General features: G+C 42.3%; 1 protein-coding gene across 7 annotated transcripts in view; it reads right to left on the bottom strand.

Moving 5' to 3' along the window:
- col11a1a (collagen, type XI, alpha 1a) overlaps positions 1-25,154 on the bottom strand; it is a 92,672-nt gene that overhangs the window by 42,164 nt on the left and 25,354 nt on the right. Inside the window, exons 5-23 of one of the 7 annotated variants that reach the window (XM_042298995.1) lie at positions 21,575-21,700; positions 19,235-19,345; positions 18,323-18,433; positions 15,282-15,575; positions 13,912-13,965; positions 13,653-13,694; positions 13,278-13,340; positions 10,478-10,552; positions 10,131-10,214; positions 9,402-9,458; positions 8,431-8,484; positions 7,514-7,567; positions 7,184-7,237; positions 6,970-7,023; positions 5,288-5,341; positions 5,143-5,187; positions 4,441-4,494; positions 4,281-4,325; positions 2,880-2,933 (exon numbers count right to left, since the gene is read on the bottom strand). In XM_042298995.1, coding sequence (XP_042154929.1) covers positions 2,880-2,933; positions 4,281-4,325; positions 4,441-4,494; positions 5,143-5,187; positions 5,288-5,341; positions 6,970-7,023; positions 7,184-7,237; positions 7,514-7,567; positions 8,431-8,484; positions 9,402-9,458; positions 10,131-10,214; positions 10,478-10,552; positions 13,278-13,340; positions 13,653-13,694; positions 13,912-13,965; positions 15,282-15,575; positions 18,323-18,433; positions 19,235-19,345; positions 21,575-21,700 — 1,485 coding nt within the window. Of the gene's footprint in view, positions 1-2,879; positions 2,934-4,280; positions 4,326-4,440; positions 4,495-5,142; positions 5,188-5,287; positions 5,342-6,969; positions 7,024-7,183; positions 7,238-7,513; positions 7,568-8,430; positions 8,485-9,401; positions 9,459-10,130; positions 10,215-10,477; positions 10,553-13,277; positions 13,341-13,652; positions 13,695-13,911; positions 13,966-15,281; positions 15,576-18,322; positions 18,434-18,700; positions 18,893-19,234; positions 19,346-21,574; positions 21,701-25,154 lie in introns of all 7 variants that reach the window. The other 6 variants (XM_042298996.1, XM_042298997.1, XM_042298998.1 and 3 more) reach the window with 6 other exon arrangements.

Raw genomic sequence — 25,154 nt, 5'->3', positions numbered from 1 at the left:
AATGTCTGGGATATAATCATGTCTGTAATGTCTGGGATATAATCATGTCTGTAATGTCTGGGATATAATCATGTCTGTAATGTCTGGGATATAATCATGTCTGTAATGTCTGGGATATAATCATGTCTGTAATGTCTGGGATATAATCATGTCTGTAATGTCTGGGATATAATCATGTCTGTAATGTCTGGGATATTATCATGTCTGTAATGTCTGGGATATTATCATGTCTGTAATGTCTGGGATATAATCATGTCTGTAATGTCTGTAATGTCTGTAATGTCTGGGATATTATCATGTCTGTAATGTCTGTAATGTCTGTAATGTCTGGGATATAATCATGTCTGTAATGTCTGTAATGCCTGTAATGTCTGGGATACTATCATGTCTGTAATGTCTGGGATACTATCACGTCTGTAATGTCTGTAGTATCTGGGATACTATCATGTCTGTAATGTCTGTAATGTCTGGGATACTATCATGTCTGTAATGTCTGGGATACTATCATGTCTGTAATGTCTGTAATATCTGGTATACTATCATGTCTGTAATGTCTGTAATATCTGGTATACTATCATGTCTGTAATGTCTGTAATGTCTGGGATCCTATCATGTCTTTAATGTCTGGGATACTATCATGTCTGTAATGTCTGTAATATCTGGGATACTATCATGTCTGTAATGTCTGTAATGTCTGGGATCCTATCATGTCTTTAATGTCTGGGATCCTATCATGTCTTTAATGTCTGGGATATATTCATGTCTGTAATGTCTGGGATACTATCATGTCTGTAGTGTCTGTAATAGCTGGGATATTATCATGTCTGTAATGTCTGTAATATCTGTAATGTCTGTAATGTCTGGGATATTATCATGTCTGTAATGTCTGTAATGTCTGTAATGTCTGTGATATTATCATGTCTGTAATGTCTGTAATGTCTGTAATGTCTGGGATATTATCATGTCTGTAATGTCTGTAATGTCTGTAATGTCTGTGATGTCTGTGATATTATCATGTCTGTAATGTCTGTAATATCTGTAATGTCTGGGATATTATCATGTCTGTAATGTCTGGGATATTATCATGTCTGTAATGTCTGTAATGTCTGTAATGTCTGTGATATTATCATGTCTGTAATGTCTGTAATGTCTGTAATGTCTGTGATATTATCATGTCTGTAATGTCTGTAATGTCTGTAATGTCTGTGATGTCGGTGATATTATCATGTCTGTAATGTCTGGGATATTATCATGTCTGTAATGTCTGTAATGTCTGGGATATTATCATGTCTGTAATGTCTGTGATGTCTGTGATATTATCATGTCTGTAATGTCTGTAATACCTGTAATGTCTGTAATGTCTGGGATATTATCATGTCTGTAATGTCTGTAATGTCTGTAATGTCTGTGATATTATCATGTCTGTAATGTCTGTAATGTCTGTAATGTCTGTGATGTCTGTGATATTATCATGTCTGTAATGTCTGGGATATTATCATGTCTGTAATGTCTGTAATATCTGGGATATTATCATGTCTGTAATGTCTGGGATATTATCATGTCTGTAATGTCTGTAATATCTGTAATGTCTGTAATGTCTGGGATATTATCATGTCTGTAATGTCTGTAATATCTGTAATGTCTGTAATGTCTGGGATATTATCATGTCTGTAATGTCTGTAATGTCTGTAATGTCTGGGATATTATCATGTCTGTAATGTCTGTAATGTCTGTAATGTCTGGGATATTATCATGTCTGTAATGTCTGTAATGTCTGTAATGTCTGTGATATTATCATGTCTGTAATGTCTGTAATGTCTGTAATGTCTGTGATATTATCATGTCTGTAATGTCTGTAATGTCTGTAATGTCTGGGATATTATCATGTCTGTAATGTCTGTAATGTCTGGGATATTATCATGTCTGTAATGTCTGTAATGTCTGTAATGTCTGGGATATTATCATGTCTGTAATGTCTGTAATGTCTGGGATATTATCATGTCTGTAATGTCTGTAATGTCTGTAATGTCTGGGATATTATCATGTCTGTAATGTCTGTAATGTCTGTAATGTCTGGGATATTATCATGTCTGTAATGTCTGTAATGTCTGTAATGTCTGGGATATTATCATGTCTGTAATGTCTGTAATGTCTGTAATGTCTGTGATATTATCATGTCTGTAATGTCTGTAATGTCTGTAATGTCTGGGATATTATCATGTCTGTAATGTCTGTAATGTCTGGGATATTATCATGTCTGTAATGTCTGTAATGTCTGTAATGTCTGGGATATTATCATGTCTGTAATGTCTGTAATGTCTGGGATATTATCATGTCTGTAATGTCTGTAATGTCTGTAATGTCTGGGATATTATCATGTCTGTAATGTCTGTAATGTCTGTAATGTCTGTAATATCTGTAATGGCTGTAATGTCTGGGATATTATCATGTCTGTAATGTCTGTAATGTCTGTAATGTCTGTGATATTATCATGTCTGTAATGTCTGTAATGTCTGTAATGTCTGGGATATTATCATGTCTGTAATTTCTGTAATGTCTGGGATATTATCATGTCTGTAATGTCTGTAATGTCTGTAATGTCTGGGATATTATCATGTCTGTAATGTCTGTAATGTCTGTAATGTCTGTAATATCTGTAATGGCTGTAATGTCTGGGATATTATCATGTCTGTAATGTCTGTAATGTCTGTAATGTCTGTGATATTATCATGTCTGTAATGTCTGTAATGTCTGTAATGTCTGGGATATTATCATGTCTGTAATGTCTGTAATGTCTGTAATGTCTGTGATATTATCATGTCTGTAATGTCTGTAATGTCTGTAATGTATGTAATGTCTGTAATATCTGGGATACTCACTTGTGTCCCTGGGATCCCCTGCTGACCCGGAGGTCCTGGTTCTCCTTGAGGTCCCTAAACAAAGACAGACAGATACGATCAATCTAACATGACAATGAGCTAAGAGCAGAGCAGGGCACAGCAGTCCTTATGTGAAGGAACCGGTGCCCACGCACATTGACTCTGTATCTGTACACCTTGTATATGGCCTCGCCATATACTGTTATTTTACTGCTGCTCTTAAATTATTTGTTACTTTTATTTTTATTTCTTGCTTCTACATTTTTATTTAACACTTAAGGTCTACACCTGTTGTATTCGGTGCGTGTGACAAAAAACAATTTGATTTGAAGTATATTTGTATATTTTACTAAGAAGATGGAGACGTTTGAGGAGATATTTGCGGGTCTACTCTCAATACGTTTGGGACCGAAGAAAAATCAATCAATCAATCAAATTGATTTATAAAGCTCGGTTTACATCAGCCGAAGCCACAAAGTGCATCTGGTTTAAATAGTAGAGACATAGTTGAACTGTTGTATACACTGAAGAAATGGATATTTCTGGAACAAACAAACAACTAACGTGCAGTTGGTTGCTACTCTGAACTTGCTGTCCCCAGTCCACCTGGCCATGCTGCTGTTCCAGTTTCAACTGACCTGAGCCCTAGGACCATGCCCCAGGACTACCTGACATGATGACTCCTTGCTGTCCCCAGTCCACCTGGCCATGCTGCTGCTCCAGTTTCAACTTCCACCTGACTGTGCTGCTGCTCCAGTTTCAACTGTTCTGCCTTATTATTATTCGACCATGCTGGTCATTTATGAACATTTGAACATCTTGGCCATGTTCTGTTATAATCTCCACCCGGCACAGCCAGAAGAGGACTGGCCACCCCACATAGCCTGGTTCCTCTCTAGGTTTCTTCCTAGGTTTTGGCCTTTCTAGGGAGTTTTTCCTAGCCACCGTGCTTCTACACCTGCATTGCTTGCTGTTTGGGGTTTTAGGCTGGGTTTCTGTACAGCACTTTGAGATATCAGCTGATGTACGAAGGGCTATATAAATAAATTTGATTTGATTTGATTTGATTTGATTTGAACTGTAGGATTGCTGTAGCATTAGCCATTAGAAGGTTAGCTTGCAAAACTGACCTAGATCAGTGCTTAGGGGCAATATCACCCTACTCCGATGTGCCTCAGGGAGAGGCCCCAGCAGGCAGTCATTTGGAAGGTTAAAATAGCGTTAGAACCTAGCCCAAACAACCTATCTAAACACTGACACACTGTAGTAGACTACACTCCTCTCTGGTGACAAATAACGTATTGGTCAGGCTTATACAAACACTATATAAACCACTTCTGGTTCCATCAGTGGGTGTTTTAGTTTAGCATCTGTGTGAGATAGCGTTATGAGTGTTCATACCATGTTTCCTTTGGGACCGTGTGGCCCGTCCACTCCAGCTACACCCTGTGGGAACACAAACATTCAGATGAGTAGGAACTTCTTATTCAGTGTTGTGATATATAGGAGTTACCACAGTGATAACTCTATCATAGGAAAGTATGTGTTAAGTACTACTTACAGGCTGTCCAGTGGGACCGGGTGGACCGCGGGGCCCAAGCAGACCTCTAGGACCCTAGAGACAGAGAGAGAGAGAGAGAGAGAGAGAGAGAAAATAAAATAGTTTCAGGATCACACAAAGATGGTGAATAAATGAAATCAGTTCACTCAAGCCATTTACCCTTGTAAAAAAATATTCAATGTTCCTGTCTGGGGGCATTCCCTCTTTCACCTGAGCCTGCTTTCCCCCGTGAGCTCACAGTTCCTTCATGATACTGTATCTGGAATGCTCCAGTGAGATAGAGTCCCGCTGCCTATGGTCTACCTATTGTCCCTTCTCCACTTGCCTCACTAGTTCCACCCCGCCTAGACCAGATAACATTTGCGTTTGAGACGTCTCAGTCTGGGGCACCCAATAAGTAGACCAGATCCCCCCCCCCCATCAGAAAAAATGAGGGGGTGGGATGGCTCGCTTTCTCTACTGACTCAGAAAACAATGTTTAAGTCATCTGTGGAACAAATGCCCCATTAAGAAACACTGCACCCTAACGGACTAATATGATTCATACATGAAATAACTGATACAGAAGTAGTCGAGCTGTCAACCAGACGACATAGTAGGTCATAACAGGGTGGTTGAATACTTGTATTACTCCAATATCGTTGTTACACTGTAGGGTCCTATTTATCAAACCTAATAGCAATTCAGTGGATGCTTTCTTACACTCTCTCCAGCCAATCCCCTTGGCCCGATCTCTCCATCCTCGCCCTGCACAGAGAGGAAAAACAGTTAGTTTACATAGTAAGGACGGAGGGATGTAAATGAAGAAGAGGAGTGGGAGGATGATGAAGGGGGAGAGGATACTCACTCTCTGTCCATCCTCTCCAGGGGCTCCAGGTGGTCCCAGTGGTCCTGTCTCCCCCTATGGGAGAGAGGGGGGTATAGAGGGGGAGAAAGAGAGAGAGAGAGCGAGAGAGAGAGAGAGAGAGAGAGAGAGAGAGAGAGAGAGAGAGAGATGTGTGCTATTATTATTATAAAAGAGGATTGGGCCAGGCCAGCTGTAGACTTGAAGCCGCTCACAACCTCTTATTTACTTCAGACTGGCTGGCTGTGCTGGCTGGCTGGCTGACTGGCTGACTGACTCTGTTGTTACCTTGATGTTACCCAGGCCAGGATTAGGAACCGCACGCCCAGGCTGGAAATATCTGAGGCCTCCTAATATCTGTCTTCGTCTCTGTCCTTTCTCTCTGTTTCTCTACCTCTCTGCAGCCCAAGCTCCTATTTAGCCTGGTGGGGGACTTGTGTGGCTTGCCTCTTCTAAGTGCCCTTCAAGCAGACAGTACAGAACAGGACTGGCACTGGGAGTTCTGTATATGCACGTGTATCATTGTAGCATGACCGAGATCTTCAACATGCTGCCTGGCTATGTGTCTGGTGAGTAACTCTATGGAAGAGATCGATATAAGAGGATCAATGTGTCCAAGCTATTGGTCCGACTCTAAGTCTAAATAATGCTAACTTTATTTAGTGATTTTTAAATGACCACTTCAAAGCCATTCAGATTAGCTCTACAATAATACAATAAATATATATCATTCAGCATTTCATTTCCTGAATGAAGGACTTAGCTGATTGTACAATATCGCACACACAAAAACTCAAGACAGATTATTCAGTAATAACACCCACAAGCTAACATCGCCAAAAATGTCAAAGACGTTTTATAACTTCCAAAAACCCCTGGTATTTCCAAAATCCCCTGTTCAGAGTCTAATAGCGTTGGCATTTTGTTTTAAGCCAATTTGGTTTTATCAAATAGGGCAACAGTGTTTTTACCCATAAGCCTATAAACGTCCAAGGCCATTTGTTTCTCAGACCAACACTAGTCTATTGTTCAATGATAGTCAACCAGTATGTATCCCCTTGATCACCTGCTGTACTAAATCTCACTGTAATTTACATCAGATCCTCTGGAATGAGTGATAATACTAGACGTAAAAGACCCGTGTTTTTGGAACATACTGTGTCGTTGGCCATACCACGACCCATATTCTCTCTCTTTCACTATTTGTTCAAGCGGGTGGACGGGTTGAAGAGCGAAGGTGACTTCAAATCAGACCCTCAATCAAAGTGAACCAGTATAGGTACTGAAAGTCCTATACTGTTTTGTAGAGGGAGAGAATTCGGGAGATCCTGATCATTTGATGTCTGCTTCATGGGTCATTTCCCTGAGATAGTGTGCAGGCTCTCAACTGCCTAAGGTACAGATGTAGGATCTTCATTTAAAGCCAGTTTGCTACAGCAGGAAAATAATCCTGCAGCAAAAAGACATTTTCATTGTTATGTGGATTATAATTCATGGACATTTTTGTAGGGGGTGAAACATTTTTTCGGAAAATGTCAAACTTCAAAAGCCTTTTTAAACCTCAAACACAGTCTTAGTTGTCCTGTACCAGAGTGATCAAATCAAGATCCTACATCTGTATTCCCATTAAGGAAGAGGTGAACATGCAGGAGCTTGTGACTTTGTGGTGACGTTACTATACTCACCCTGTGTCCCTTCTCACCAGGCAGACCGGGAAGGCCATCAAAGCCTCTGTCACCCTGTGAAGAAACAATGTGACAATGACCACCGAGTCCCAAGACGACACAGACATCATCCTGCATAGGTTTACAACACAGTATTGTGATCAAAACAGCAGTCACACTTGACAGAGACAAGTGACTAGGGAAAAGTGACTAGTAGACAGAGGTCCTCGTGTACCTTAGAGCCTGACTCTCCAGGCATTCCTCGGGCCCCATCGGCTCCGCCACGACCCTACAAGAGAGAGAGAGAGAGAGAGAAAGAGAAAGGCTGAACATGGTAGCATCAAGACCAATCAGGCCATGACATCTACCTGGAAATACAGCTACAGACAATTATGTGTCCACTGCCAGGTTGTCTTTTTTGGTCATTTTAACTGGATTTTAGCACATATCAGACATCTGTTTTTGATTCATTAGGATATACCTCTCAGATCTCACACGGCGCACACACACACACACACACACACACACACACAAGCGCTAGATGAGGGTCACTCAGTTCACTTACCCTCTTGCCAGATTTGCCTATTTGTCCTGCAGACCCTTGGACTCCCCTGGGGCCCTGTGAATAACAAGTGATGTAGTGAGGTATTCGTAAATGTAGAGAGGTACTGGTAAATGTAGAGAGGTACTGGTAACTGTAGTGAGGTATTGGTAAATGTAGAGAGGTACTGGTAACTGTAGTGAGGTATTGGTAAATGTAGAGAGGTACTGGTAACTGTAGTGAGGTATTGGTAAATGTAGAGAGGTACTGGTAACTGTAGTGAGGTATTGGTAAATGTAGAGAGGTACTGGTAACTGTAGTGAGGTATTGGTAAATGTAGAGAGGTACTGGTAACTGTAGTGAGGTATTGGTAAATGTAGTGAGGTACTGGTAACTTTAGTGAGGTATTGGTAAATGTAGAGAGGTACTGGTAACTGTAGTGAGGTATTGGTAAATGTAGAGAGGTACTGGTAACTGTAGTGAGGTACTGGTAACTGTAGTGAGGTAATGGTAACTGTAGTGAGGTTTGGGTAACTGTAGTGAGGTTTGGGTAGCTGTAATGAGGTATTGGTAACTGATGTAAGGTATAGGTAATTGTAATGAGGTATTGGTAACTGTAGTGAGGTATAGGTAACTGTATTGAGGTATTGGTAACTGTAGTGAGGTATGGGTAACTGTAGTGAGGTATTAGTAACTGTATTGAGGTATTGGTAACTGTAGTGAGGTATGGGTAACTGTATTGAGGTATTAGTAACTGTAGTGAGGTACTGGTAACTGGAGTGAGGTAATGGTAACTGTAGTGAGGTTTGGGTAACTGTAGTGAGGTTTGGGTAGCTGTAGTGAGGTATTGGTAACTGATGTGAGGTATGGGTAACTGTAGTGAGGTATGGGTAACTGTAGTGAGGTATGGGTAGTCTAGAGGTATATATTTAACCTCTCACCTGAGGACCAGGATCTCCACTATCACCTTTAAGTCCAGCAGAACCAGGAACACCCTGAGATAGAGATGGACCAGTGAGAAACACGGACACAAACCTTAAGTCAGTCTTATGGCTTGATCATAACTCCACACAGCCAGTAAGGTGAATATGTATTTCACACAAAGAAACAGCAGATGGCGACATTTAGCTGTTAGTTGATGCCTCTTTTGTTGTTTGAACAGATTCATTGACATGTATTGAAGAAAAAAGGAAAAGTTTATCAAAACAATGTTACAAAACCATTGTATAGAATTATATTCCAGGCAAAGTAATAACTCTTCATCTTCATCTGTTTTTAAAAGGATTTAGATAGGATGACTAAATGTGTGAGTATCTTTAATCAGGTTTCATCTTGAACATCTCCATGTGTCAGCTATCTAGTCAGCACCAAACATGTATTATTCAACAGAGATGAATGTGTATGACAAAAAAATAAATATATATATATATATATATCTGAATTGAGTATTTTTGGGGCATATACTTAAGTCTAAAATGGTGGGGTTCTATTGCAGGGCTAGGTAGAACTTTTGAAGCACCTTACCGGTCTTCACGACTGAAACATTCCCAACTAGTGATTTAATAATTACAGCCACGTTTTAAGAACTATCATGAACTTTGTGGTTTTAAAGGGGAAAACCTAAGGTAGACCTATCAAATGAACACAAAGGGAAATGCACTAGAATTATAAAAAGAAGCTTCAACCCTCTAATCTGGTTCATGTTTCATCTCCACTCAGGGACCTATATAGCTGGTTAATAGCTCATAGGAAGGATGAAAAATAGCGGTGAATTGTGAATTAATCCTTTGTAGGTTTCTGACAGGGCAGTCGATGACCTGTGTTCACCATTCCTTACATGAGGTGGAAAGAATTAGCAAGAGGGACGTGTTTGGCCGTGTGTGTTATGACGGGTGGAAGAACTGAAAATTACCACTGGACCGGATCTTCCTGTGAGACCCATTGGACCTGAGGGACCTCTCATGGCGAGCTGTGGGGTAGATGGCGGGAGGGTGGAGGGGGGTGGAGAAGGGAAGGGATGACAAATCACCAGTCAGAACGAGACACCCTACATATGCCACAGCACCCCATAGACATCCTAACTCAAACACTCTCTTATAGCCCACTACTACTCTTCCTCTGTGGTGTCAGGGGTTTACCGTAGGTGAAACATGATGACGCAATAGCCTACACTTGTACAAGACCCAATCCTTTCCTTCTCTCTCTCTCTTTCCTCAGTCACCTGTTGGTCTGTTGGGATGGCCCACCCGTGGGTCATGAACTCCTGTAGTATTTTTAAATGCCTCCTGCATCTGTCCAAACAGGCTGTGGTCCTGCCTGTAGCCTGCTCAGCACCTCTCTCAGGGCCCCCCACCACTCCACTCCCCCCTTACCATGAACCACAGCTGTGAGAAGACCCACACTTATAACGAGCAAGATAGCTGAAATGCCAATGAGGTTCTCTTTTTAATAAAAAAATGTTTTAATTTCAAGAGAGATAGCTGCGCCAGTTTTACCCCCTCAAAGGCTACACTGGAGCCGCTTGGCCTCCTTTGGCCCACTTCAGCCCTGGTGTACTGTTTGGCCTGGTTTGGCCCCCTTCGGCCTGCTGCAGCCATGGCATTCGGCCCTCTTTGGCCAATTACGGCCCTGGTGTACTCACTCTAGCCTGGGAGAGGATGGCCTGGGCTTGGGCCTCCTGAGCAGACACCACGGGTCCCTTCTCTCCGTCCCCTCCAAAACGGAACTGTCACACAGAGAAACACAGGCCTTACAAAAGACAAATCACAATCGTGCTGCGTGTGAACAACAAACATCTAAATATCAATCAAGGATATGGACCAAGAAAGACAACATATGGATCATGATCAAGCAAGACAATCAAACAATTCATTTATTTTTGACCTTTTTACATCAGCAGTTGTCGTAAAGTGCTTTACAGTTGCCAATACATTTAAATACTGGTAGATATTAGTGTTTGTTGGATTGTATGTCAGGTCTGGTACTTACTGGCAGCATCAGCATGGTACCAGGAGGACCTGGTAAACCGTCGGCTCCTGCCAGACCAGCCCGCCCTGCGGGACCCTTGGAAAAAGAGTCACAGAGAGGAGGTGATAAATCTGAATGAACAACCATCAGGATGGAAAGATGCCATGCTAGAACATGCCCAGAGAGAGGGGGGGAGAGGGAGAGAGAAGGGGGGAGGGAGGGAGGGAGGGAGGGAGGGAGGGAGGGAGGGAGGGAGGGAGGGGGAGGGAGGGAGGGAGGGAGGGAGGGAGGGAGGGAGGGAGGGAGGGAGGGAGGGAGGGAGAAACATTCACCCTATGTTCACCACTCAAAGGGAAAATAAGAACATCCTCATCATTCTCATCCATCCATCATTACAACAACAGAAAGATAAGGAGAGGAGAGGAGAATAACCTCACTACCAGGTGGCTGGAAGTGACTGTACTCAGCTGGAATATCTAGGAATGTACTGTAATAACTACTTTACCATATGTACTTGAGTAAAGTATCAGAGCAGAGGACTGTACAGCAGCCCAGGTGATTATCCTGTCCTTTCGGCCTGACCCATTTCCTTCACTTACACTGACCACAGAGTGGTGTCACGTTGGGTGGAAGGACATTTGCAGCTGGACAAAGAAGTACTAATTTATGGTACACATGGCAAGTGTGTACTTAGTCTAGCTATGTGAGGTGTTATAGGGAGGTTGGTTAGAGGTGTATGCTATTACGTCCTGCTCAGGGGCAGAGTAGAACATAATCTGAATACGAATCCTCTTTGGTTCAGGAATTGTGATTATTAGGCAAAATGAGTATGCATCAATATGAAATGATCATGTTGAGCTGTAAATATAACTATACACACACATAGGGATAGGCCAACACAAACACACACAGTAAATGGCAAAGGTGTGTTTGCCCAGGGACGGTTGGCATCATTAGCATGCCTCTCCACTCCCTCCTCACACAACCAGAATAACCTGGCCTCTCTGTGAGCCATGGCTCTGTCCTCTCTCCAAAACCAATAGCCACTTGCGTGCCTGGCTGTGTGTGTGTGTGTGTGTGTGTGTGTGTGTGTGTGTGTGTGTGTGTGTGTGTGTGTGTGTGTGTGTGTGTGTGTGTGTGTGTGTGTGTGTGTGTGTGTGTGTGTGTGTGTGTGTGTGTGTGTGTGTGTGAGTGATCGATTGTAGCCATTCCAAGAAAAACAGAACAAAAAAATGTTAATGATTTTATGTTAATTTTATACTATTGCCAGTACTAATAATATTAGTATAATAGTACAATATATTCAATAATATTAAATGAAACACAAATTATTCTATTGAAACATATTTTGTCATTCCTGAAATATATTCTCTAATTCTCTAATTCATGAATTTGTTCATTCTTCCATTCATAGAGCAAACTGACATACTGCCACCTAGTGAGTTACAGCACATGTATTACACTGTTCCACGGCCAATTACAATGTTCACTAATAGCTGGTCTGAGCACGTAACATTATCTTACTATTCCAAATCATCTGGTTCTATAGGAATTGAGGAAATCAAAGTGTTGTGACCTTAACCAAGTGCCTTAACCGTCAGTCTGTGGTGTGTTAAGAAAGGAAGCCATTTCTAAGTATTCTGCCACAGCTTAATGCTGATTACGAGTGTCTGTCTACAACAGGCTATAACACTCATTAAAGCATCTCAGAGTAGAAGTGCTGATCTATGACCAGGTCCCCCTTGTCCATGTAATCACATTCATTTGGATCTAAAAGGCAAAGCTGCTTCTAGATCAGCAATCCTACTCTGAGATCATTCATACCGGCCCTGAAAACACAATATGATGACTTTATACATGGAATCAGCTGTACTGTTGGAGCTAATGAAAACACGACTTTAACCATCTGTGGGTTTCCCCTCCTCTCCACCCTACAGTCATCCTTTCATCTCTCTCTGTCTCCCTAGTTCTCCATCCAGCTGCACATGCCTTCCCTCTTCTCCCTTGCTATTTCATCCCCCGCTCTCTCTCCCTCTCTCTCCCTCTCTCTCCCTATCTCTAATTTAATGTTTTACAACTGTCTCTTCAGTCTCTGTTAATGTGTGTATATATTCTACAGTAATTTCACTGTAGACCGTTTGTAGTCATTGTCAAACATAAAAACTACAACCACTAGATGACTTAAACTGCCCTCAGATAGAGACCGTCCTATGTGACGGGACCACACAGATTGACCATGACAAGACAAGGAAAACAAACCTCCCTTGTAAAACTACTGTGTTGCTTCCTGACTGAGCCACAGGAAACAACACAGTTGACGACAGACCTGACATGGGAATTCCCCACTTCACTCCTCCATCTTTCTTCCTCTCCATCTCTCCCTCTGCACTTTCTTTCTCCCAGAGGTAGCATAAACACACACATTCACACATGCTTACACAGAGAGAGAGCGCGAGAGTGAGAATTAAAAAGAGAGCGAGAGAGAGGGAGGGATACAAAGAAAGATATAGAGAGCCAGAGAGTCTGAGATAGATAGAGAGAGAGAGAGGGAGAGAGAGAGAGAGAGAGAGAGTCTGAGATAGAGAGAGAGAGAGAGAGAGAGAGAGAGTCTGAGATAGAGAGAGAGAGAGAGAGAGAGAGAGGAGAGAGAGAGAGAGAGAGAGAGAGAGAGAGAGAGAGAGAGAGTCTGAGATAGAGAGAGAGAGAGAGAGAGAGAGAGAGAGAGAGAGAGAGAGAGAGAGAGAGAGAGAGAGAGAGGGAGAGAGAGAGAGAGAGAGAGAGATTAAGGTAGAACGAGGAGTATACAGGAACAGAGACTCACCCTGTCACCAGGATCTCCAGCAACACCAGGGGGTCCATGCAGACCTGAGGGGCCTGGTAGACCCTACAGAAACACAACCCAGTCAAAACAAGGCACGGCAATGTTGTTACATAAGCCCGAATCCTGAATTGAGAGAGATCCCTATACATTGAGGCTGACTCACAAATCATGTACAGTATGCTACTTAATAGAACATTTTCATTGAGGTTTGAGTAAAGATCTGTCCCATTCTTTTGACATCCTAAATGACACCATAGTTCACTACATTAAACCAGAGCCCTATGGCCCTGGTCAAAAGTAGTACACTATAAAGGGAACAGGGGGTCATTATGGACGTTCCCATAGCCTTAGGATGAATAGATATGTGTTACTCACAGCTGGGCCTGCAGGTCCAGGAGGTCCTTCAATCAGCATGCCCTAAAAGTGATGGACAGACAACATGAATGAATAAACGGGACAGCAAGGAGAAACACAAACATGGGGCAGCAATTACCACAGCATTTACACAGCACTACACAGTATGGAGGAGCACATTCATTAATAACCAAACAGTTATTTCAACTTCCTGTATGACACAATTTGTTTGGGTACACGTATTCCCTCAACACCGGCAGTGTTGTGTTTAGGGTCTTACAGGTTCGATCACAGCGGGTTCGCCCTTCTCTCCTTTCTCCCCACCACCAGCCACCTGTGAAGATAGGGAGGACACCTGTATGAGCTTCTTCATATGGAGCTACAGTCACTGGATCAATGACAAGCGGGGATGGGCGGAATGATGGGGTGAGAAGAATGAAAGAGGCAATTCCACGAGCAAAGAACATGATCTTATCGACATGCGGCGTATAGGAATATGATCTTTGTTACTAGAGTATAATGCTAAGGACAAAAGTGTAACAATCGTGTCAATCCAGTATCATATTCTTATATGGACACACCAGATTGAATAGAGTGATGTGTGATGAGCTAGTCAACAACTACAGTAATGAAGGAATGAAGAGCAGAGAGCGAGAAAGACAGAAGCAGGTAGAACATGTGAGTCTCAATGAAGGAGGATGGATCAACATGCGTGAAATGGAAAGCAGTGTCATTGCATTCATATGGATCACATGGGACCATGTGTTAGGATGACTGGATGAAACATACAGGGAATCAACACCAATAACATGAGTGACAAGGCAAGTATACTGAGTAGAAGTCTCCTGCCATGAGAGCTTCGGCCTGACGGTCTCAGACACTAACGGCCATGGGCTCTATGATTTCCTGTCTCGAAGACATTAAAACAGACATAACTCTAAATGGAAATGTGGAGAGGAAGTGGTAGAATTCACTGTCTTATGGTTATTTACTTCTGTGGTAGGTAGTTTGGGCGGTGGATTCTACAATTTTGTGTTCTCCACTGAGCTAGTCACACATACTGCTCATACTGCTTAGTTGGTGAACTCGGCAGGGTCTAAGCAGGGTGTGTGGGTAGCTGAGAGTGGGTAGAAGAGGTTATGTCAGTGTGTGTGTGTGTGTGTGTGTGTGTGTGTGTGTGTGTGTGTGTGTGTGTGTGTGTGTGTGTGTGTGTGTGTGTGTAAAGACATACAGTTGGCTCTGTGGTAGGGGGTAATTGCCGTTCCCTCAGACCTAGGCTGTGTTGAAGTTAAGTCGAAGGCAAGCTGATACCTAAAAGTGTCATGCACTTTCCTTCTCCCTATCGGACCAACCCCTAAAATGTCTAGCCCATCCAGACAGTGGGACAGCGCAGGCAGACAAATGCATTCACAGACTGGGAAGGAAGGTGAGGTGTATGATTCAAGCTAACACAGCCTCCACACACACAAACACCATGACAATGACAGACAAACTCCCCATGCCAAGACAAACTAGAGCCACAATGCTTCTGAAGGGAGAGAGTTGTGATTTCCATAACCACAGCCCGTGGGCCGGGTTGGGGCCCCACGGCGCACACCCCTGGTTCATGCACACACCCCTCAGTCGGGGGGCAAGGGGTGCCATACTTACTGCAATCTGGGTGAATTCCTCCGTTTCCGCGGGAACCCCCAGCCCCACCTCTTCTTCAACAGTATCCATGTGGTTGGGTAGCTCAGCGGCCACATTTCCATACTCATCATACACCCCATACTCATACTGCTTATTGTCCAACACGCCCCCTAGGTCATACTCCTTAAAGTCATACTCGTCCACTCCGGGGTCCACATTGTCCAGGCCAGCCTCGGGGGCACCGGTGGGCTCCTGACTCAGTGGGGTGGCTCCAGTGACAACATAGTCACCAGCAACAATCTCCTCCTCGACAGCCTTATGTTACCCAAGCAGCGGAGCGTTGAGGGGATGAGGGAGGTGGAGGGGTGAGCAACGGAGGGAACAGGGTTGTTAGTCAAGCAGTCATAGGTAGGTAGAGGAGACTACTGTCTATGTAAAGCCTTAGCAGGTCAAAATGAAACGAGCAGGGTGATCCATGGAGAAGGCTATGGTAATGTGGTAACACCTTATTTAAGTCCCATTTACCCTTGTGGAAATCTAGATGTTTTGTTGGTGAGATATTGATTTCACTTTATGATAGTGTGCAATTATTGTCTAGCCATATACGGTTACTCTGCAAGTCATTACGTTGAGGACTCGTCTCTCACAGTGAAACAAACTGGTGTCTGTTACTCCGTAATGTTGATGCACTGTACGTGTGTCATGCAACAGATAGTATCATCGTCCAGTATTGACTTCAGGCCTAAAACAAGAAGGGACAAATAAAGTGTTACCTTGATGACTTCAAAAAAAGCATTATCAATTTAGATGATCGAATTTACATCAATCAGTCAGGTCTAAGACAGACTTTAGGTTCTTTCAGTCTTTAGGTTCTTTCAGTCTTTAGGTTATTTCAGTCTTTAGGTTATTTCAGCCTTTAGGTTATTTCAGTCTTTTTTGCACAAACATAATACATACCATCAGCATGTCAATATATGTACAGTGGTGAAAAAAGACTGAAATAGATTAAGTAAATCTGAAATGACACTACAAGCATATTTCATAAATGGTCAATCTACAATATAGCAATGTGCAAAAATGCAGAGTACATATGTGTACCAGGGATTTGATGTTCAATGCGGAGTACAAAAGTGTACCAGGGATCTGATGTTCAATGCAGAGTACATAAGAGTACCAGGGATCTGATTATCAATGCAGAGAACATAAGTGTACCAGCGATTTGATGTTCAATGCAGAGTACATAAGTGTACCAGGGATTTGATATTACATTTACTAGATGATGTGGATAGATACCAAATGTTTATCATGTGACTGTATTATTTATGACATACTCTGCATTTGGCAAAGCTCAACAACCACTCAATAGCACTGTCATAATGAGTGATCGTTGTGGATTTTGCTAAGGAAGCCAACAAAATGGATGTCATGACACAGGTATCTGAGCTGATAATATCAGACTAAATTTAGTGAGGGAGAACCAGATTTAGGCATGTAGGGGAGAACGGGGGAAAGGTGATCCAGTGGGCCCAGCTTACTCCATTTTACCCTATGGTCAATTTAAATGATATGCAATCAAGGGCAAGATAACCCAGTGAAATCACATCCATGTGGAACATATTGCTACTGCTGTAACACAGTGCAACAAGTGTCATAATCGGCTGTGAAGATTCCTCTGCTTGGTTGATCATAGTTCTATTGGTGCGATTGGGAGAACTATTCATCAAAAGCTGCGCAGCGGGCTGGCCATCTACGGCTGAGCAGAGGTGATTGCTGTGACACCCATATCTCACTGGAGACAGAACACAAACCCCATGTTTAACTCAGCAGAAACTTGATGGCTAGAAGGAGGGGCTTTGTTCTCCACAGAGAGAAATTTGCCCTTTTATGATTGGCCATTGCATACTGTCAATCATGGGTAAGGCTGCAAATCAAATCGTTTCACCTACCTACTGTACCATCAATCTCATACAGAAAAGTACACCACTCCTAAAAGTAAAAGGTACATTTTGTCCATGAAGTAAACATCAAATGTGACTTTGACGATTGGATTTAAGATTATTTTGGTTTGTGATGCCTCTGAACGCAGACTGTGCTGCAGTGTATATGGAGAATCCCTTTGTTGGGCCTCTAAACTGACGACATATTGCTTCACTTACACCCTGGGGGGATTCTATTTCACAAAAGGCCTCTAGCAAAGTCTTAGAGCCGCACAGACTAAAGAAAACATGTATTTTCTTCTAATCAAAAACAATCATGAAATATATTCCTATCTTATTTCTCCTTTCAGCTGTGACCCAGTTAATTTCACAAATAGTTATTATTGCTTGTCATATAACTGGCAGTGTGAGTATACCAGAATAATATAAATGGCCAAAATACTGTATTTGGAATACCATTATAATACCATTATAATACCATTACCATCTAATAGATCACTCTGTACTGAGGGAGGCAGATAACCGATTATTATTTCAATGTACAAAAATGATCCAGCAATTAATCAGCATCCTGTAAGATGACTGTTGATGAAGTGTAATGCACATGCATACATACATACATACATACATACATACATACATACATACATACATACATACATACATACATACATACATACATACATACATACATACATACATACATACATACATACATACATACATACATACATACATACATATTAGATACGCATGAAACTGCAGCCTTAGCCAGAATTGAATTAAACAACAGAAAGCTACACATTATTTACATGGCAATCCACCGAGGCTACATTACAGGATGCAAAATATACTTACAGGTCAGTGGATAGTACTAAGTAGATTGAATAAAGCCATGAATGACATATTGTTGTAGCTTTCTAATGCTTAATAATATCCTCTATCCGACAAAAAAACACAATGTTCAAAACAGAACAATTACATTTGAATTGTTTTGTCTTTGTCATTTCATACCAGATACTTCCTTTGGTAATACGTCTTCCTGGTTTCTTTTACTTCCCCAAAACTGCTCTTTCTTATAGTAATAAGTAAATAAAAAACTAAATATGAAATGTAAAAAGTTACCTCGTTTGGTCCACTGGTGGCAATGGGAGACTGAGTTTGAGTACCCTCTACAGTTCCGTAGTCAAGCTCACTGTCAGTATACTCAGTGTATTCTCCGTCTACATTGTTTAGCTGAAGTTGTGTCACATCGAAAAGGAAAGAAGAAGAAGAAGAAGAAGAAGAAGAAGAAGAACATAGAAGCAGGTTAAAACAGAACGAGCACAACACAAGGTTATTCGCTTGGGCCTTTCCAGCTGGCTACAACTCTGCTGGGTCTAGAGAGGCAGTGTAGGAGGGGGGGGTAGGTATAGCTTTCAGTCTAGCATCACAGATTTTCCCCAGAAAACGTCAGAGGAAAGATCTGGATGTGATCTGATGTTTCTTCACTGGTACTGTTACCCCTAATACTCTGTATCGGTGTAGTTCCGGCGCGGTAGCTTGATAGCCATGATAGCCATTCATCTGTCTCTTCTTCTTAGCGACCGCTAACTTTTTAGCTGCAGATTTTTCAGAGGCCTGGAACTTTAGGGGCTTAGACTTAAGGGACTTTCGGGTCCTCTTCTTTTTCATGTAGACACTACGTTTCTTTCTCTGGAAGAAGGTTATGGTGATAGAAGAACAAGACAACACATAACAACATTGAGAAGTTGAAGAGCTGGGGTTGAAAATAAACAACGACACCAGAAATCGTGGGATATGTTTTCAACCTGAGCTACAAACTGAACATAAGACAAACATTCAAAGCTGGCATTCGCCATGTGAGAGCAGAGGGCGGGTCTTGAAGCTATGAATACAAGTTTGATTGACACATCAAGGCATACATTAGAACAGTCAACCAGAGAGTTCGGAAAGGGAGGGAGGGCACAATAACTGACATTAAGACACCACAGGACAAATAAATGTATTTTTCTGTCTTTTCAGTATTTCATTTACCTGAGGGTCACTACCCGCCTCATACTCGTCTGTTGGAACATTCTCTGTCTCTCCTTCTACTTCAGAGTAATCATAGAACTGAGTGTAATCTAAGTCATCAGCAGTAGTGTACTGAAGGGGGAGAGGGAGAGATGTTAGGATTAGCATGTTAGCATTAGCATTAGCATAACAGAGAACTCCTTTTTGTCCGAAAAAATATGATATACATATAACATGTCCGTCATGGACATATTATGAATTAAAACTGTCACAAGTTACATTCATTAGATTGCATTATTCACAAAAAAATATGAATAATATTGTACAAATGTAATAATTAGCGTGGCATTTTGTAAGTCATCAAAATATTGTCTCCAACGATATGCTGTGTAGCTTTTCTACCAATGAAAATCCATGGCTAACGCTTGTTTACAAAGCTGATGTGTAGCTGCATAGCATGAGACAATACTTTGCTATTATAGTAATATCATTTAGGAGCGATAGCTAGCTCTTAAACAATAAATCTGCACGGCGAGGTTAGGGTTAAGCATCAGTTGGCCATTGATCTTTAAAAGGATGGTTAACGCTCCAAACATGGAAATAACCACTAAGAACAGCACATGATGGAAACCATGTGAGAGCTACAGATGTATAAACAGGTGGGGTGTGCAAAAGCTATTAAAAAGCGGAGGTGTACATCAGGGAAAGCCATGAGAACAACACCAGCTGCATGTAATATGGCAGGGCTTGGTTAATGGAGCTTTGCCGTCATAGCAGTGGTTTCAATTCCATCCTATAGCACCTACATCTGAAGCAGAGTAGATTAAAGAGTGGGATTTACTGAATGTGTAACTTCCTGATAGTTTTGATTTCCCTTTCTTTCCCTGTGGTTATATGTGGTTACAATGAGGAGCTGCACGTGTGTCTGGCATGCTCTCGTTAACAGCATCCCCAGTGAACATAATAAAACACTATCATATGACTCAGAGGAAGTGGAAAGTGGAGAAGGGATTTATTAAATGAACAGAGGCAGTAAAACTCTCTCCTCACCCTGGTAGTTATAGGTGGAAAGACTGAACATGTTCAAGTGCGTAATCAATGACGAGCTACGTATACTGACATATACATTTGGAGTAAATTGTGTACTGAATATACATTACATTTTACATTATCTGATGAAACTCATTGTTTTGATAACATTGTATATCAAACAGTCAGAGGTTTAACTTGACTGTTTGACATGGGGTAAAAATAATTGCATCCTTCACAGATGAATCAGGATTAGTCCCCATCCAGCTGCATAGCTGACAATGGGACTGATGAGATGTCATCCATGGTCTCATAGAAGAGAGAGAAAATAGAGAGAGAGACAGAGAGAGGGGGGGGACAGAGAGAGAGAGAGGGGGAAACAAAGAAAGAGAGAGGGGGAGACAAAGAAAGAGAGAGGGGGGACAGAGAAAGAGGGAGAGAGAGAGAGAGCAAGAGAGCAAGAGAGAGAGAGAGGCCACATGGAGAATCCCGTCTAGGCGAGTCGGCAGATTTACATCCTGGCACCGCTCAGACAAGACACCAAGAGCAAGGCACTCTGAGTAAATACTGGACCCTCAAGGAGACTGGGGGGGGTCATTAATATGTACTGTCAGCAGACTGTTAGAGAGGTGTCCCTCCCTCTCCTGTGGTCTCCCCTATTGTTCTACTGTGGGTTTCTAAGTGTTTTTAATAGGTGTATTAATGACTCATGTATTTATCTGTGGATAACACAGATGTCATGTATCGCTTTACAGGACAGTGTTAAGGCACGTGGATGGCTGTGTTCTGTGTTCTGTCCCTGCGGTTTGGCTCTGGTGCTACGGTGGATCTGTGAAACGCATTAGACGAACGAGCCATAGAACTCTCCTCGCCAAAGTGGACACAGACATCGTGGCATTTAAATCATTTCCACTGTGGTACAATTCAAAGAAAAAATACCTGTAAGGAAATTCAAGAGCGAGTACCTCAAGAGTGTTCTGAAAAGATCATTAGGTGTTGTACTGAGATAAGACCCTCATGGCTGGAGGAGACTTCAATCCCCTCGCTCCTTCCTCTATTGACGTTAAATGTAAAGGAAGTAAATACTATAGAAATACGGCAATTCATTGACAGATCTAATGATGCTCTAAGACGGACTAGTGAGTCTTTGTATGTCCTGTGTGTCTAGGATCTAGGATCTATGATTTGCTGCATAGGGTCCCATAAGGACCTCAAGAGCTGGCAGTGCCAGAATGGGTCCAGTTGCACTTTTTCACACTGGGGACCTGAAACTGGGACCCCCATAGTGCCCCCCCACCCCCCATCCCATCCTGTGGCCCTCAGCATACTGACCTCGTCCTCGGGCTGCTGGGCCTGCAGGGAGTGCCCGTGGGGAGTTTCACAGTCGGGGCTGTAGTGTTCACAGTAGTCATAAGCTGCTTTAGGATCGGCCACAATCAGCAGCTGCTGGATGTCACCCTGCAGAAAGACAACGAGGAAATGAAGAAGGATTAGGTGTGGGAAAATCCTGTTTACCTCTAACCCTTCCAGTTGGTGAGAGTTAGCAGAGCAGACAAACACAGTATTGTATAGTATGTACCAGAATAACAATCAAAAACATCTCTATCTTTAGTCATTGGTTTGATGAATATTGATCCCTGTACTGTTGGAAAAAAACACGTTCACATCAGATAAAACAAGGTCATAGCAGGAAGTACAGAGGACAGACAGAACGTCATAACCATAATGTCAGATAACATTTCATCCCATCACCCCCTATCGTCTGTGGCAGTGCAGTCTCAAAGTTCTCAGTCTAGCAAGGGGTAGTAAGGGAAATGGAATGTGATTCTAGCCAACTGGTTAAACAGCTTGACACATACCACAAGACACTCATCCACAGGGCACAGGAAATCGAGTTTAGACACTGGCTGGGTAAGTCAATTATTATTCTTACCACCGGGGTTTACCCAGCCAGGCAGGGAAATCAAACAAACATGTACCATCAGGAAGACAAAAGGACGAAACACCTGGGATCCATGTGTTCTGTCTGAGCAGCGGGAAGAGGAAAGGTGTGATTTAAGATGGTGCAAAGACAGACAACAGACAGACAACAGACAGAAAGCCACGGATGGAAGTGCAGTATTTACAATCTTGTGTCAGACTGTGATAAACAAAATGTCAGCAGAGACTGCAAGGCACTGTACTGTTGTGACAGGGAAAAAAGAACAAAGAGCATTGCAGAGCTCATGAATCTGCTGCTAAACACCAATCCAACGTTTATTGGTAGAGCTAATAAGGGTTGAGGTGGGTGGGTTAGTATACCCCTGGGTACTTGAGGGTACTCAACGTGAGTGAAACCAGATGAACCTTTTAAACTACACCAGTGCCAGGGGCCAGGGGCCAGGGCTAAATGTTCATGGCCCAACCTGGTAGACTCATCTCTGTCAGGATCTAAACCAGGTAGTTTTCACCCCCATACCACAAGCCCAGGCTGGAGAGTTAACTATAGCCATAACTATAGCCACAAGGCCACAAGTATAACCAGTGGTTGCTGCACTTTACACCTTGGGAGAGTCACAGCACAGTAGCGTCTCAAATGGCACTCTATTCCTTTTATAGTACAGGGCCCTGATCAAAAGTAGTGCACTCAATAGGGAATAGGGTGCCATTTGGGATGCAGCCTGTGTGGTTGTAACAGAACCCGTCATCCCTCGAAATGTCCTCAGGGAAGGCTGAGAATGTTGGGAGGATGTCTTGGTGGTGAAAACACACGCATCTTAAACAGAATAATGGAGGCTGTAAGAATAGAAAGCACAATAGCATAGAATCATCACACTGCACAGAGTGATAAAAAATACTGAAAAGCCTCCATGGTTGGCGAGTTCACTCAAATCGCTAGCATGTTTTCTGGCTGCCACAATGACTGACATGGTTCCAGAACTGTTTCTAGGTTCTATTCATTCCAGAACTGTTTCTAGGTTATATTCGTTCCAGAACTGTCTCTAGGATCTATTCGTTCCAGAACTGTCTCTAGGATCTATTCATTCCAGAACTCTCTCTAGGATCTATTCATTCCAGAACTGTCTCTAGGATCTATTCATTCCAGAACTCTCTCTAGGATCTATTCATTCCAGAACTGTCTCTAGGTTCTATTCATTCCAGAACTGTCTCTAGGATCTATTCATTCCAGAACTCTCTCTAGGATCTATTCATTCCAGAACTGTCTCTAGGATCTATTCGTTCCAGAACTGTCTCTAGGATCTATTCATTCCAGAACTGTCTCTAGGTTCTATTCGTTCCAGAACTGTCTCTAGGTTCTATTCATTCCAGAACTGTCTCTAGGATCTATTCAAATCAAATCAAATGTATTTATATAGCCCTTCTTACATCAGCTGATATCTCAAAGCTGATATCTCAAAGTGCTGTACAGAAACCCAGCCTAAAACCCCAAACAGCAAGTAATGCAGGTGTAGAAGCACGAATAGGATCTATTCGTTCCAGAACTGTCTTTAGGATCTGTTTGTTCCAGAACCATTTCTAGGATCTATTCATTCCAGAACTGTCTCTGGGTTCTATTCGTTCCAGAACTGTCTCTAGGTTCTATTCATTCCAGAACTCTCTCTAGGATCTATTCATTCCAGAACTGTCTCTGGGTTCTATTCGTTCCAGAACTGTCTCTAGGATCTATTCATTCCAGAACTGTCTCCAGGATCTATTCGTTCTAGAACTGTTTCTACGTTCTATTCATTCCAGAGCTGTCTCTAGGTTCTATTCGTTCCAGAACTGTCTCTAGGTTCTATTCGTTCAAGAACTGTCTCTAGGATCTATTCATTCCAGAACTGTCTCCAGGATCTATTCGTTCTAGAACTGTTTCTACGTTCTATTCGTTCCAGAGCTGTCTCTAGGTTCTATTCGTTCCAGAACTGTCTCTAGGTTCTATTCGTTCCAGAACTGTCTCTAGGATCTATTCATTCCAGAACTGTCTCTAGGATCTATTAATTCCAGAACTGTCTCTAGGTTCTATTCATTCCAGAACTGTCTCTAGGTTCTATTCGTTCCAGAACTGTCTCTAGGATCTATTCATTCCAGAACTGTCTCTAGGTTCTATTCGTTCCAGAACTGTATCTAGGTTCTATTCGTTCCAGAACTGTCTCTAGGATCTATTCATTCCAGAACTGTCTCTAGGATCTATTCATTCCAGAACTATTGCTAGGTTCTATTTGTTCCAGAACTGTCTCTAGGTTCTATTTGTTCCATAATTGTCTCTAGGATCTATTCGTTCCAGAACTGTCTCTAGGTTCTATTCATTCCAGAACTATTGCTAGGTTCTATTTGTTCCAGAATTCTCTACCTTGTATCTGTTCCAGTAGATCTACGGTACATCTACGTTGTATCACTGATCTCCAACAGGGCCAATAAAGCCAAAGCACATAAAGATCATATCTCACTCTAGTCTGCATCTTGGCTGCAGTACATCTTGGCTGCATCATCTGAATTCTTCTCAATCGATAATTGCTAACAAAGTTTCCTGCACTTATTCACACCTTTAAGGGACAGCTGGAAGGGAACTTGCAGGAGTATAAACTCTCATGCCTGGCAGACGAGTACCGTGCCTAGAGGAAAAGAAGCTGACTGATCCTGTTACGTGCATGTCAGACATGCAGTGTTTCTGCCACACACTATACATGGAATAGCCGCAGAGGTTTGGCAGAGAGACAGAAGGGGAAGGCAGCAGGCTATAACTTGTCGAAAGCTAAGTGGACTGTGGACTGTGTATAGAAAGTGTGTGTGTGTGTGTTTATGTGGGCGCGCATGCGGGTATGCGTGCATGCGTGTCAACCATGTTAACAAAACAGATTTCTGAATCCATGACAGGTATTGCATAAATATCAATATGCCATCTCTCCCTCTGTCTCCCCCTCTATCTCTCTCT

This window comes from Oncorhynchus tshawytscha, linkage group LG16 (assembly GCF_018296145.1).
Source record: "Oncorhynchus tshawytscha isolate Ot180627B linkage group LG16, Otsh_v2.0, whole genome shotgun sequence".
Classification (NCBI taxonomy): domain Eukaryota; kingdom Metazoa; phylum Chordata; class Actinopteri; order Salmoniformes; family Salmonidae; genus Oncorhynchus; species Oncorhynchus tshawytscha.
The sequence above is the reverse complement of the archived record's forward strand: the minus strand, read 5'-3'. Positions and strand labels throughout refer to the sequence as shown.